The sequence below is a fragment of the Gracilinanus agilis genome, chromosome 1 (assembly GCF_016433145.1).
Source record: "Gracilinanus agilis isolate LMUSP501 chromosome 1, AgileGrace, whole genome shotgun sequence".
In the NCBI taxonomy this organism is placed as follows: Eukaryota; Metazoa; Chordata; class Mammalia; order Didelphimorphia; family Didelphidae; genus Gracilinanus; species Gracilinanus agilis.
Genome location: NC_058130.1, coordinates 476,543,534 through 476,559,273, shown reverse-complemented (window position 1 = coordinate 476,559,273; position 15,740 = coordinate 476,543,534). Strand labels below are relative to the sequence as shown.

At 36.9% G+C, this 15,740-nt stretch overlaps 1 protein-coding gene across 1 annotated transcript in view; it reads right to left on the bottom strand.

The window, feature by feature from the left end:
• Window positions 1-15,740, bottom strand: part of LOC123231636 (serpin B6-like) — a 42,605-nt gene that overhangs the window by 6,176 nt on the left and 20,689 nt on the right. Inside the window, exon 5 of the mRNA XM_044657916.1 lies at window positions 8,321-8,463. Within this exon, the coding sequence (XP_044513851.1) occupies window positions 8,321-8,463 (143 nt within the window). The remainder of the gene's footprint in view (window positions 1-8,320; window positions 8,464-15,740) is intronic.

The window sequence follows — 15,740 nt, the reverse complement described above, 5'->3', positions numbered from 1 at the left end:
AAACCTAATGGTTCAATCATCATCAAAGCTCCATAACTTTATTCCAAGCTTACATCCATCAACAGTCTTGGATAAAGAACATGTCAGGGAATTACACTGTAACAACATGAATACATTGAATGTAACACAGTGTTTGAAGCAATGTCCCATAGAAGAAGTTTTAGCCAGTAAGAATACAGTATCTGCTCAAACTGCTGACAAGGAAAGCAAAGTAAACTCAGACTCTTGACACAATATTCTATCCTCTGGAGCAGGGGTTGGCAATGTATGGCTCTTTCTTCAGGAGCCATAAAGTCATTTTTTTTTTCAGGTGCTGTTACAGGAGCAGCACTGTGAGCACTGGACGGCTCTCATGAAATTACATTTTAAAAAATGTGGCGTTTATGGCTCTCACGGCCAAAAAGGTTGCCGACCCCTGCTCTGAAGACAGGAGAGTCTACAACTGAAAACAGATACATGGGTGGAGAAGTTTCAAGGATGGATCCACAAGCTGTAGAATTCATACCACAATCTTGTGTGATGAGAGGAATAGAAACTGAGTCATCATGTTTAAATAGCAGCTGGGTCAACCTAGAGAGAGATACCGCTAGTGATTTATCTGACTTCCTGCAATTAGAAGAGGTCAAGGGGAATAATACTCATGTCTTAGAAAGGAAAAAACAACTACCTGAGACAGAATAGATCAACTACTCTGAATTTTTATTACTATCAGAGGCTGTCAAAAGTGTAGGAATTGATTCTAATGACATAGAGTTTGGGACTTATGTTAAAACAACTGACAAAGTCAACCAGAGAGGGGATGTGAACACTTCTTCTCATCTCATGCTCAATTCCCTGAAGAAAGAATCTCTGATATTGCAGAATTCCATGAAGTCAAACTGTGTTGCCATGGAATCCCAGCAGCTTGCCAGAGCTGCTGATATTTGTTCTGAGTCAGAGTTTGAAGCTATAAGGAAACAATGTAGCAGCAACTACAAAGAGCCACTGATAATTTCAGAAGCTGACCTAGGCAGTTCTGACTTACCAGCACAAGATGTTCTTAACTCATGGGAAAACACTAATGGAGTACAAATGCAGGAAGAGAGTCCATCTTTAAAGTCACTGTCCACCAATAAAACTTTAATGCCTCTAACCCCAGTAACACAAAGCAGGGATAAAGAGCCTCTGCTTTCTGTCCAGATAGGCAATCAAGTTTACTCAGCATTAATTGATATGAGGGCAACTCGCTCCATATTGCAAACAGCTCCAAATGATTGCCAGCTGGAGGGTGAAATTTGTGTACGGTGGGCTACTGGGTTGGCAGAGGTTGTGCCAAAGTTAAGATCTAAAATGGTGAAGATTGGTCCTTTAACCTTAAATCATACATTTCTACTGATTCCTGAATGTCCTTCCAATCTGATCAGACAAGACATTCTATGTAAACTTGCAACTACCATACAATGTGATCCTAGTGGTAAATTATTCCTACACCTGTCCAAGTGATCCCTCAATCACCACCCAATTCTGTTTTTAGATCAAGCATAAGTGAGAGAAGAACAGTGTGAGAGTTTATCTATGAGATTCCTGATAACATCCCTAATGGTATCTGGGCTAAAAATTCTATGGAAATGGGAATTGTGAGATCTGCTGAGCCTGCCAAGAGAGAAGTCAAAGAGGGTATTCAACCTAAAATTCCTCAGTTTAGACTGAATAAAGAGGCAATAGAAGGAGTCAGACCCATCATTCAAAGTCTCTTAGACCAAGGAATACTAGTCTCTTGTTTCTCAGAATTCAATACACCTATTAGGCCAATTAAGAAACCAAAAACTGATGCCAATGGAAGAACACAATGGAGATTAGTGCAAGATCTGAGGGCTGTCAATAATTTTGTGAAGAACAGTCACACAGTAGTACCCGGAACAGCAAATATCATTGCTGAGATACTAAGTACAGCTGCATGGTTCACACAGTGGTCAATTTGAGTTTGGCCCACTTTTCCAATACCATTGCACAGAGACAGCCAGAATCTGTTTGCCTTCTCCTGGGAGGGGAAGCAGCTCTTATGGATCTGAATTCCATAGGGATTCTTGGAAAGCACTACAATCTTCTGCCAGATCTTGCAGAGAGACCTTGAATCAATTATCTTCATCGACAGCAAGTTAATACATTATGTGGATGATCTTCTAATGTCACCATCCGCTCATATATGTCAAAGGGATAGTGCCACTTGCTAAGAGAACTATGCAAGAGGGGTCATAAAGTTTCCAGAGCAAAGTTACAATGGATAATGCCTAGAGCAGAGTATCTCAGGTTCATTCTAGAGAAAGGTACAAGAAGAATTTCCCAGAAGAGAGTTGCAGACATACAGAAGCTAAGCATGCCTAAAACCAAGAAACAACTGCATGCAATCCTAGGGATAACAAGTTACTGTAGATAATGGATCCCAGGTTTTAGTCTAATTTCTAAACCTTTGACTGAATTAACCAGGAACATTGTCTCAGAACCTCTGAAGTTAACAAGGGAGCACAAGCATGCTATAGAGAAGCTCAAGGCTATTTTATCTGCTCCAGCCTTAGGGATTCCCAACCATGAAAAAACATTTCATCTATTTGTACATGAAGACAAGGGAATCACTTCTAGTATGCTCATGCAGACTCTGGGGTATAAATTAAGACCCATTGCTTACTGTAGTTCAATAATGGATCTCGTGATCAATGGAATGATGTACTGTCTCAAAGTGATTGCTGTTGCAGCTCTGATGGTGAGAAAATCATCAGATCTTGTATTGGGATATACACTCATGGTATATACCCCACACCAAATTGAAACAACACTCAGGAATACTACCATGCAAGCTTTTACATCATACTATTTATCCTAATACCAAACCGTGTTGCTGGGTAATGAGAACTTGTCATTCGATTGTTGCAAGAACATCAATCCAGCTATGATCTACCATTGGGGGGGGGTGTGTGTGTGTGAAAGTATCCATAGCTGCAAAGACACCTTGCAGATAGTGCAGAAGACTAGAGAGGATCTGACTGACATCCCTCTGGTCAATGTTGATATGACACTTTACATGGATGAATCTTCATACGTGGTAGATGGAACAAGGTACACGAGAGCAGCTGTTGTTACTCAAGATAGGTATTCAGCTCTACCACATAATATTAGTGTTCAAGGTGCAGAGATCCTAAGTTTCACAAAAGCGCTCCAAATTGCCAAAGATAAGTGTGCTAACATTTATATGGATTGAAAATATGCTTTTGGAGTTGTTCATAGCACTAGTAAGATTTGGAAACATCATGAATTTATCACATCTTGCAGCAAAGAAATTGCATATGGCAAATTAATCAGTGATCTCCTGGAAGCAGTTCAGTTACCTAGAGAAGTCTCAATAATTCATTGCAAGAGTCATCAATAGCTAATAGATACAGTGTTGCTAGGCAACCATAGGGCCAATGTCACAGCCAAGTAAGGAGCCAGGTTTGGATCATTCTGTGTCCTAAGCCTGTCTTTGGTGGAAGAAGCAGATTTACAGCAAGTCTATTCCCCACAGGAGGTACAGGACTGGAAGGAAACTCTTGGTGCCATACTAGTGAATGGCATATGGCTCTCAGCATCTGGTAAACCCATCTTGCCGAAATCATTGTACTATACTTTGTGTAATGCATTACATGAGCAAGGGCATGATGGTACTCATGCCCTGGTCGATTCAATTCGACAACACTGGATTGCAAAAGGCATTACAACCTATGCCATTAGAGTGTGCCAGAAATGTAAGATTTGATTGCAGTTCAATCAGGGGATAACTAGAATCAAAAGTCTACGTGGAACTTGCCTACACTACTTTTGAATGTTTGCAAACTGATTACATCACCATGCCAAAGTGTCAGGGATATACGTACGCCTTAGTCATCATTGACCGTTTGACCAAATGGCCAGAAGTGTTCCCAGCCAGATGAAACAATGCTGCATTCGTGGTCAAGATTCTCCTAAGGGAAACAGTACCTTGTTTTTCCATCCCTACACATATTGCTTCTGATTCTGGATCATACTTTGCAAATAGGATTCTGCATGAAGTGTATGAGACCCTTGGGATAAAAAAAACATTTACATTCAGTCTACCATCCCCAATCATCAGGGCAAGTTGAGAGGTTGAATAAGCAAGTTAAAACTTTAATCGGTAAACTCTGCTCAGAAACACATTTCAAGTGGGTGGATGTTCTTTCCCATCTTAGGAGGCAGACTAATTGTAACACACATCTCTCATCATTTTAACTTCCTTATGGTCAGTCACCATGGTATGGCAATGCATCTCAGAAAACAGCTTACCTATCACATCTAGGAGCTGAATACAAGCTATATGTATACATCAAAGCATTGAAGGAAAGGCAAGATGAATTACACAGATTAGCCTTGATCTAGCAGAAAGTTTCTCTTGATTTTTAGCTGGCACCAGTACAAACCAGGAGACACAGTTTACATCAGAAATTTCAATGGGAAGACCCCAAATGGACAGGTTCTTATGAAATTTTTATCATTATCCTACAAGCATTAAGGTCAAACCCAGAGATACTTGGTTTCACATCATGCATGTGAAATCAGCTAGAGAAAATGTGGCTCATGATGAAGACCCAGCAATGATTACATCTGATTCAGATCAGCAGCAGTCAAAAGAACACACAAGTATAGGTCAAAGCAGTGATACTGATGAATAAAGATTTAACAAATTAAACCAACTGATTGAACCAACAAAAGAAAAATAATTCCACATAAAAGTCAAAAAAATTTTTTCCACTAGACAAATTTTTTTTTTTTACATAATTCAACAAAATCACAATGACAACAGTTCCAGGGTAATGAAGGTGACAAGATCCGTCCATCAAGTATCAGACAACTGATAAGACGATGTATTCAGAGACAGATGAAGCACAGAAGGGAGATACCAGGACATTGCAAGGATTTGGCAGCAGGGAAAAAGAGGATGAGAATTAAGCTATTGTGCATATTGGTGAACTGGGTAATATCATAAGAAGGAGAGAAGACAATATCATAATCTTCAACTGAGTATTAGGTTTGGATTATGTAAGGTTGACATATTCGTCACACAGTGATATCATATATTCATTGCATCCATCATATTAGAATGCATGAAACAGAACATAGCTGACTGGAAGGAGAATTCTAAGAGAAGAAGGTGAGTATGTTCATGTCAAAGAACACTGTAGGTCAAATGACATTGCATAAAACACATATTTTGACTTCGCATGTACATAGCTGTGTATAATGCACATAGTTAAGAGTATCAAGTACCTTAACCATAGCAAGGGATACATTGATTCCTTGATCTGGTTAACAGTGCTTTAGTTACTCTCATTTGTAAAAAGTTTTCCATAAATATATTGTATATATGTATTATACACACTAACATATATAAATAGGGTTAGTACTAACAAGTCAGGGACAGATAGTTAGGGAAGTATTATAGAAAGATAGCTTAGGGTTAGAAATATTTATAAGTTTTAGTAAAGAAGTAATGTTATATTAGTAATGTTTATTTAGGGATTAATGACCTTAAGCATGTTCTTGAAGTTACTAACAATGTAGATTTTAGGAACAAACATTCTAATATAGCATAAGATTTTTTACTTATAAATCTAACACAAATATACTAACATTAAAGTTTGTTATATTCTTTGTTGATAGTATAGGATTGTTTACTGTTATATTGTTGATGTTGAAGTACAAGGTTACAGTTTTCTAATAGTAACCATACTTATTAATATAACTATACTTGTTTTATATATAAGCTACATAGTCAAGCCATAAGCTTCTTAACAACATTTGCACAGTTGCTATGCATTTTATTGCTTACATTGTTATGTTATTGGTTATGTTCTTGTTCAGATTTTCATTTATTATTCTTGTTCATGTATTTTGCATGTAAACCCTATTTTCCCAGTTATTTCTTTCCTATACCCTGTCTTAGTGTATAGGTAAGTTAGAATTTAGGTAGGGGATAGCATAAGAGATAGTTTTTTTTTTTTTTTTTTTTTGAGGATGAAAGACATAGGGGGTAGTAGTTTTAGCTAGCATAGAATAGTGTAGAAATTTAGGAATAAAGAAGTATACAGAAATTTTTTGGATAAAAATTATGCAAAAAAAATCAGCATAATTGTAAATACTTTTTTGCAAGAAGCCATATTGGGCCAGGATAGTTGCCAGTTACTGAGATTGGAATGTAGAATGCAGGGGTGGCATGAGCTGGCATGAGACCAAAAAGTTTGTTAAGAGCACCCTATAAATTGAGGCTAATTCCTATTCTTGGGATCTCAGTCTGGAGAATGCTGGGAGGGTAGGCATTTCAAAATTGTCTCTAAGCTAAGATTAACTCTAGGCTCATGGCTCATCAAGTGCTATCAGCAACTATTTCTATACATTATCAATAACATACAACTTTCTAAACACCAACAAGAAGATAAACTTTGTTAAGCCAAGCCAACTTGAATTGAGCTATAACATCCAGCAACTGAAGTCAGGCCTTTAGGTCTGGCTAAGGCAATTAGCCTGGCAAGATCAGTGAATCAGCTTCACCTGAAAACTCCTGAAGATTTATTATAAGCTTAATTAGTTAAACAAGGTTCTAGGATTCATTCCCAATCCCTCTTTCCTCTTTATTTCAACCCGTCCTTTATCTATCCTTGTTTACCTTCATTAAATAAGTTAAAATGAAGAGAAGCCTGTACTGACATGATCTGTGTTGAAGATTCTTAGGGGAAAGGTGTCAATTAAAACTTCTTTCTTTCATCAAGCTCATTCAAGTGATTATTGATCTTCTATCATCAGGTTTAACATCACAACCAACAAATTGCAGACAGTTATAACATCTTTAATAGTTTGAGTTTACTAATACTCATTACATCTAAAAAACTGAGTTTACTTAGTATTGATAGTTGGGGAAGAATCTTTTACTTTCTCATTGGTCAGTTGTGAAGGAAGAATAAACCAAGTGGTGGGGCATGTCAGAGCTAGTTTAACACAGACCACACCCAGCTGCAGGGTCACTCAATCCTATTTAAAGCAACATCATTTAGCTATGTTAAACCACCTAGATAAAGGGTCTCATAACTTCCTTTACAGTACACACGCATATACATATATATCAATAGCACAGAGCCCAACCTTTGTTCCACCTTTCATTACTTGAGGATATTAGTTCACATTTATATATACACATGCAAATATACACACATATACACATATGTGTATATATACACAGAGATTACATATATAAAGAGAGAGAGAGAGAGAGAGAGAGAGAGAGAGAGAGAGAGAGAGAAGATCTCCTAGGGGATAAAGAAGATGGAGAAAGGAAGAACAGTTAAGTAAAAAAAGGAAAAGAGGAGTTACATTTAGAGTACAAAAGAAAACAGACTTCATAGACTATATTACTATATATGATAGATTATGCTAAGCTTAGACCAAAAGACTAAAGGGAAATATATATCCCTCTTAAGGGTGTTAGCAAAAAGGTCTCGAAGGAATAGAAGTCTGGACAATGGGAGGTCAGACAGAGATATCCTAACTGAGGAAAGAAACAATTTTCTCCAAAGAAGGTCTTTGTACTTCTCTTGGGTTTGCCTTGCTTTTAAATAATCTATACCCACTATATCCTCACTGCCCAGAGCAAAAGTTATTGTTCCACTGAAAAACACAAGTCTAAGACCAAGCTCCTTTCTTCTCTGATTTACCATGGTGAGGTTACAAAAAAACAAATGTAAAAAATAAGAAGGAAACTATCTTCCAGAGCAGGGGTTGGCAACCTTTTTGGCCATGAGATCCATAATCGCCACATTTTTTAAAATGCAATTTCGTGACAGCCATACGGTGCTCACAGTGTGCGCTCCTGTAACAGTGCCCGCTCCTGTAACAGCCCCTGAAAAAAAAAATTGACTTTATGGCTCCTGCAAAAAGAGCCAGATATGGCTGGAGTGCCATACGTTGCTGACCCCTGTTCCAGAGGCTATTGTCATAAGAGAGTTTCTAAGGTCTTGACATGAGGAAATTTGCTCGACTAACAAGTGAAATGATGGAAAACTGTGTGATTGAATTCTTTATTCTATCAGAATAAATAAAGAAAAGATTGAGAAAGAACCTGCCTAGGGGAGAAAGACAAGGATGGAGAAAGGAAGAATAATTAAGTAATGAAAAGGAAGAATGTAAATGGGTGTGTTGTCAGTCCTTTATCTGTATTTTAAGAAACAAAGGGAACATGTTTATTTTTTCACTGCCTCAAAAGCCCAGGAAGTTCCAGGATATTGCAAAATTTCCACTTTACCTTGCTGATTTTGAACACCTTTTCGGTGGTCTTTTCTTTGTCAAATTGTTTTTTCCAGTTTCCATTGAAGTAGATAGCATTCATAAGTACCAGACAGGTCATTGGAGAAATGGTATCTTTAGATAGAAGTTCTGCAATCTTACCTATAAAAGAACATCAGAGAATAAGTTTAGGATAGATGTAGACACAATGACATCTAAAACAAGCAAGATAACGTATGTAAAGCACTTTACTAACCTCAAAGCACTAAATAAATGCTAGCTACTATCATCATCATCATAACAGTGATTATGTGGTCTGCCAGGAAATATACTAAACAAGGTTTTAATCTTTATAAATTAGTCAAATATAACAATTCACCTTCATATAGCACTGTCTAAGCAATGATGTAGTCTGCAAAAAAATCTGTCCATTAAATGTAATCAAGAAAAAAAAATTACTGGTCTTTTATTTTTTTGTATAGTAGCAAAAATGCCTCTGACTACTGTGATCATCTTCCAAGAAGGAACCATTTCCAACTACACAACATCCTTCCTTTTGCTGAGTATATTAAAGAAAAATTATCTTTATAGCTCCAAACTGTGTTAACATCCAGGATCACATTTATATTCACAAAAACGCTATTAAGATTCAGTTTTTAGTTGATTTTCTCAGGTTTTCTAAGCATACTATCATTTTATCTGTAATAAGTGACAATTCTGTTTCCTAATTGCCTATTTTGATTCCTTCAATTCTTTTGTGTTGTCTTATTGCTACAGCTAGCATTTCTAATACAAAATACTGCATAATAGTGGAAATAATGGAGTCCTTGTTTCATTTTTGATCTTATTAGGAAGGCTTCAAGGTTTCCCCATTATAGATAATACTTACTCTTGGTTTTAGATAGACAGTACTTTTGAGAAATGCAAACAAAACAATTCTGAGATATCATCTCACACTTATCAAACTGGCTAAAAAGACAAAGGAGCAAAATGACAAATGTTGGAAGGGATATGGAAAAATGGGGCACTAATACATCATTGGTGGAACTGTGAATAGTTCTAACCCTTTTGGAGAGCAATTTGGAATTATGCCCAGAAAGTTATATACGTTTAGACTCCGTAATACCATTGTTGGGTCTGTTTCCCAAGGAAATAAGAAAAAAAAGGAAAAGAAATTATATGTTCCAAAATGTTCAAAGCAGCTCTCTTTGTGGTAGTAAAGAACTAGAAATCAAGGGAATGACTAGTTGGGGAATTGCTAAAAAAAATTGTGGTATATGACTGTGCTGGAATAGTGTAGCACCATAAGTAACAATGTGTAGGCTAGTTTTAAAAATCTTAGAAAGAACTACATAAGAGAATGAATAACAAAGTAAGTAGAACCAAGAGAGTATATTATACAGCTACAGATTTAATACTTCAAAAGTAACTTGTAGATGTTAGCACTAGAGAATGAGCTGAAAAATGGAAAAACTAAAGACACAATATCTATCTATCTATCTATCTATCTATCTATCTATCTATCTATCTATCTATCTATATCTGTTTGCAGAGTGATGACTTCTTTGATGTAGGAAGAGGAGAGAGGTGTAGAAATATCTGGAAATAAATTATCAATAAAAAAAGATTGATATTACTTTTCATCTTAAAAAATGGTAGTTTGATAGGCATGGCACTAAATAGGTAAATTGATTATAACAAAGTTCATTTGGAAGAACAAAAGATCAAGAATAGCAAGGGAAATAATTTTTAAAAACATGAAGGAAGATAGCCTAGCAGTACCAGATATTAAACTGTACTATAAAGCCGAGGTCATCAAAACAATATGGTACTGACTAAGAGACAGAAGGGAGGATCAGTGGAATAGACTTGGAGTAAGTGACATCAACAAGACAATGTATGATAAAACCAAAGAGCCAAACTTTTGGGACAAAAAACCCCTATATGACAAAAACTGTTGGGAAAATTGGAAAACAATATGGGAGATATTAGGTTTAGATCAACATCTCACACCCTACACCAAGATAAATTCAGAATGGGTGAATGACTTGAATATAAAGAGGGAAACTATAAATAAGTTAAGTGAACATAGGATAGTTTACTTGTCATATCTCTGGGAAAGGAAAGATTTTAAAACCAAGCAAGAGTTAGAGAAAATTACAAAATGTAAAATAAATGATTTTGATTATATCAAACTAAAAAGCTTTTGTACAAACAAAAACAATGTAGCCAAAATCAGAAGGGAAACAACAAATTGGGGAAAAAAATCTTTATAACAAAAAACTCTGACAGGGGTCTAATTACTCAAATATACAAGGAGTTAAACCAATTGTATAAAAAATCAAGCCATTTCCCAGATAAATGGGCAAGAGGCATGAATAGGCAATTTTCAGATAAAGAAATCAAAAGTATCAATAAGCACATGAGAAAGTGTTCTAAATCTCTAATAATTAGAGAAATGCAAATCAAAACAATGCTGAGGTACCACCTCATACCTAGGAGATTAGCTAAAATGATAGTAGGGGAGAGTAATGAATGTTGTAGGGGATGTGGCCAAATTGGGACATTAATGCATTGCTGGTGGAGTTGTGAACTGATTCAACCATTCTGGATGGCAATTTGGAACTATGCCCAAAGTGTGATAAAAGAATGTCTGCCCTTCGATCCAGCCATAGCATTGCTGGATTTGTACCCCGAAGAGATCATAGATAAACAGACTTGTACAAAGATATTTAGAGCCACGCTTTTTGTAGTGGCAAACAACTAGAAAACGAGGGAATGCCCTTCAATTGGGGAATGGCTGAACAAATTGTGGTATCTGCTGGTGATGGAATACTATTGTGCTCAAAGGAATAATAAACTAGAAGAATTCCATGTGAATGGAAAGACCTCCAGGAATTGATGCAGAGTGAAAGGAGCAGAGCCAGAAGAACATTGTACACAGAGACCAATAAATACACTGTGGTAAAATAGAATGTAATGGACTTTTGTACTGGCAACAATGCAATGACCCAGGACAGTTCTGAGGGATTTAGGGAAAGGAATGCTACCCACATTCAGAGGAAGAACTGCAGGAGTAGAAACAGAAAAGTAAAAAAACCACTTGAACACATGGGTTGATGCGGACATGGTTGGGGATGTAGACACTAAATGACCACACCAATGTAACTATCAATAATATGTAAATAAGTCTTGACTGATCACATGAGTTAAAACCAGTGAAAATGCACATTGGATATGGGGGAAAGGTTTATAGGGGGATGAAGAGGAAAGTAAAAACATGAATCATGTAAAAAAAAATAAGTCTATGGGATAAAAAATGCTCCATTGATTCCTGTTCTTGCTAGAGTTTTTAATAGGAATGAGCTTTATTTTGTCAAAAGCCTTGTCTGCATCTATTGAGAAAGTCATATGACTTTATTGTCTTCTTTTGAGTTTGTGTCTTGATTTTTCCTGTCACTATAGTAGCTTTTATGATGAAGTTCTTTTTTGTCTTTTTGCTCATTTTATGAAAACACAACAGTTTAATGAAAGAGGAACCAAAAAAATACTGACCAATTTCCCTAATGGATATTGAAGCAAAATTTTTAAATAAAATACTAGGAAGGAGATTATATTATTGCAAAGTTTATACAAAATGACCAACGTAGAATTATACCAGGACAGGGTTGGTTCAATATTAGGAAAACAATATCTCAATAGATGCGGAAAAGACTTTTGACAATATGTAAAGCCCATTTCTATTAAAAATATGAAGAAGCACAAGAATCAATGGAGTTTTTTTAAAAATTAAAAGTATTATCTCTCTCACCACTGGTGTTTCATCTATGTGGGCTCTAGATAAGCTTCCATCCCTGTATCACAGATCTCTCCTTTGGAATTCCTAATTATCTTGTGTCTCTTCCTTTTGTTGGCTCTGCCTCTCTAGAATTTGATTTGAAATATTATTTTAAAATAATTCAGAGGGAAATTCTGAAAGCTAGATGAATGGTTTTATTACTCTATCCCCAGAAGTTCCCAAGCCTTCTATTAGAAATACTTTACTAGGATTGACAGACTTCTGGGTTAAGATGGCGGCAGAGTAAAAAGCAGCTGCTTAATCTCTCCTAACCCACACACATAGGACTCCTCAAGAGGCCATATAAACAATTCCAGATGAACAAAGAGACCCCACAACAGGGCGCAGCATTGAAGGTACGTGGGATTGGGGCATTTCCATGCTATAAGGGGGTGAAATAACTCTCACTGAGCAACCCACACACACACACCACCTACAGGGCCAAAGCCAGTGCAAAGAGTTAGAGCAAGTTTGGGGTATCCATTAAGTCCTTGGCAGCTACCTGGGATCACCAGGGCCTGCTCCAGAGAGCAGCAAGACTTAAGACCCCAAGAGGCTGTAGAACATGTGGACTTTGAACAAAGACCTAGAGCGCAGGTGTGGACGTAGGTGCAGAGCAGGAATGGACCTTGGGTGGGGACCCAGTGCAGAGGGGTGCATGACTGTGGAAGCAGCACCTTGAGTCTGTTAAAAGGAGCTTTGGGAAGAGGAACAAGAAAGGGGACCATCAGGAGGCTTGACCCCGAGAACAACTAGACCTGAGACCTCAGGAGCCTAAAGAGTACAGACAGACCCTGGGCGTGAGAATAAAGCTAAGAGGGCACTGGGCTAACAATGGCAATCCAGACACAAGAACCCCAGAAGAGAAAGATCAAGAAGAAATCTTTAACACTCAACAACTTTCACACAGAAAAAATCCAGACAACTGTTATGAGTAAGATAAGAGAGCAAACATCAGGAGAACAAAGAAGTAATCATATCCAAACCTTCCCCCCCCCAAATGAAAACTGGTCACAAGCTCTTGAAGTGTTCAAATCTGAGATTATGAAAAAGATGGAAGAGATCTGGCAAGAAAATAACAGTTTAAAAGTCAGAATTTCACAATTGGAAAGTAAGGATCAGAAATCAAATGAATTGATAAGCAAATTGAAGATCAGAAATGACCAGCTGGAAGCCTTGAAGAACCAAAGAGACCAGATTGAAAAGGAAAAACCAAAAGATTATAGACGAAAACCAGTCTCTAAAGGCTAGAATTGGGCAATTTGAAAAAGATGCCCCCAAATCAAAAGAATTGATAAGCAAATTGGAGACCAAAATAAAACAGTTGGAAAACAGGATAGAACAAATAGAAAAGGAAAATCAAAAGATTATAGCAGAAAACCAGTCTTTAAAGACAAGAATTGGGCAAGTAAAAGCCAATGATCTCTCAAGACAGCAAGAACAAATAAAGCAAAATCAAAAGACTGATAAAATAGAAGGAAACATGAAATATCTCACTGAGAAATTGACAGATCAAGAAAAAAGGCCTAGAAGAGACAATTTGAGAATCATTGGTCTTCCTGAAAAAGCAGAAATTAATAGAAATTTGGACTCCATACTAAAAGAAATTATTCAGCAAAACTGCCCTGAAGTTCTACAATGAGAGGGCAATATAGACATTGAAAGGATCCATAGATCACCCTCTACACTAGACTCAGAAAAGACAACCCACAGGAATATAATAGCCTAATTAAAGAGCTTCCAAGTAAAAGAAAAAATTTTACAAGAAGCCAGAAAGAGACAATTCAGATATCAAGGAACACCAATCAGGATCACACAGGATCTGGCAGCCTGCACACTACAAGACCTCAAGGCTTAGAATATGATATTCAGAAAGGCAAGAGAACTGGGTCTACAACCAAGGATCACCTACCTATCAAAACTGACTATATACTTCCAGGGGAAAGTATGGGCATTCAACAAGATAGAAGATTTCCAAGTATTTGCACAGAAAAGACCAGGACTAAATGGAAAGTTTGATATCAACAAAAACCAAGAGAAACATGAAAAGGTAAATAAGAAACAGAAGGGAAAGAAAGAAAACTCTTATTTTTAAATTTGCCTCTTTAAGGGCTTCAATAAGATCTAATTATTTATATTCCTATATGGAGAAATGTTATGTGTAATTGTCTGTAGTGAACTCTATTCACTATTATAGTATCTACTATTATAGTAATTAGAAGAATTATTCACAGGGAGAGAGGTTGGAGTACTAAATGGTCTAAGATGATAAGGGGGTGGGTGGGAAAGAGGGGGGTGAATAATAGATGAAACCAAGAGAAACTTGAATGAATAAGAAAAATAGGATATTCTTTTACACACAAAGAGGGCATGGGAAGGAGACGGGATGAATACTATTATAAGGAGAGGAAGAGAACATTAAAAGGTAATATTTAAACCTTACTCTCAGTGGAATTAATCCTGAGAGGGAAGAGTAGCTATATCCATTGAGATATAGAACTCTATCTAACCCTACTGAGAAAGTCAGAAGGGATAAACCAAGTGGAACAGAGGAGTGAGGAGGTCAAAAAAGGGAGGGGAGGAGACGGGAGAAGGAGTTCATTAGGCCTTAAAAATAAAAAGAGGGGAATAACAAGGGAGGGAGTAGAAAGAGTAGTAAATCAAGGGAGGGGACAAGGGTTACTGGTTTAAAACAAATCACTGGTTTAAAAGGAAATAGCCTAAGAAGAAGGGGTAGAATTAAGAGAGGACACCAAAATGTTGGGGAATAAACAACTGATAATTATAACTCTGAATGTGAATGGGATGATTGATTATACTAAATTAAAAAGCTTTTGTACAAACTGCAACCAAAATCAGAAGGGAAACAACAAATTGGGAAAAAAAATCTTTATAACAGAAAACTCTGACAGAGGTCTAATTACTCAAATATACAAGGAGCTAAATCAATTGTATAAAAAAATCAAGCCATTCCCCAATTGATAAATGGGCAAGGGACATGAATAGGCAATTTTCAGATAAAGAAATCAAAAGTATCAATAAGCACATGAGAAAGTGTTCTAAATCTCTAATAATTAGAGAAATGCAAATCAAAACAATGCTGAGGTATTACCTCACACCTAGCAGATTGGCTAAAATGATAGTAGGGGAGAGTAATAAATGTTGTAGGGGATGTGGCCAAATTGGGACATTAATGCATTGCTGGTGGAGTTGTGAACTGATCCAACCATTCTGGATGGCAATTTGGAACTATGCTCAAAGGGCTATAAAAGAATGCCTGCCCTTTGATCCAACCATACCATTGTTGGATTTGTACCCCAAAGAGATCATAGATAAACAGACTTGTACGAAAATATTTATAACTGTGCTTTCTGTGGTGGCAAAAAACTGGGAAAATGGGGTATGCCCTTCTATTGGAGAATGGCTAAACAAATTGTGGTATATGCTGGTGATGGAATATTATTGTGCTCAAAGGAATAATAAACTGGAGGAATTCCATGTGAACTGGAAAGACCTCTAGGAATTGATGCAGAGTGAAAGGAGCAGAGCCAGAAGAACATTGTACACAGAGACTGATACACTGTGGCAAAATAGAATGTAA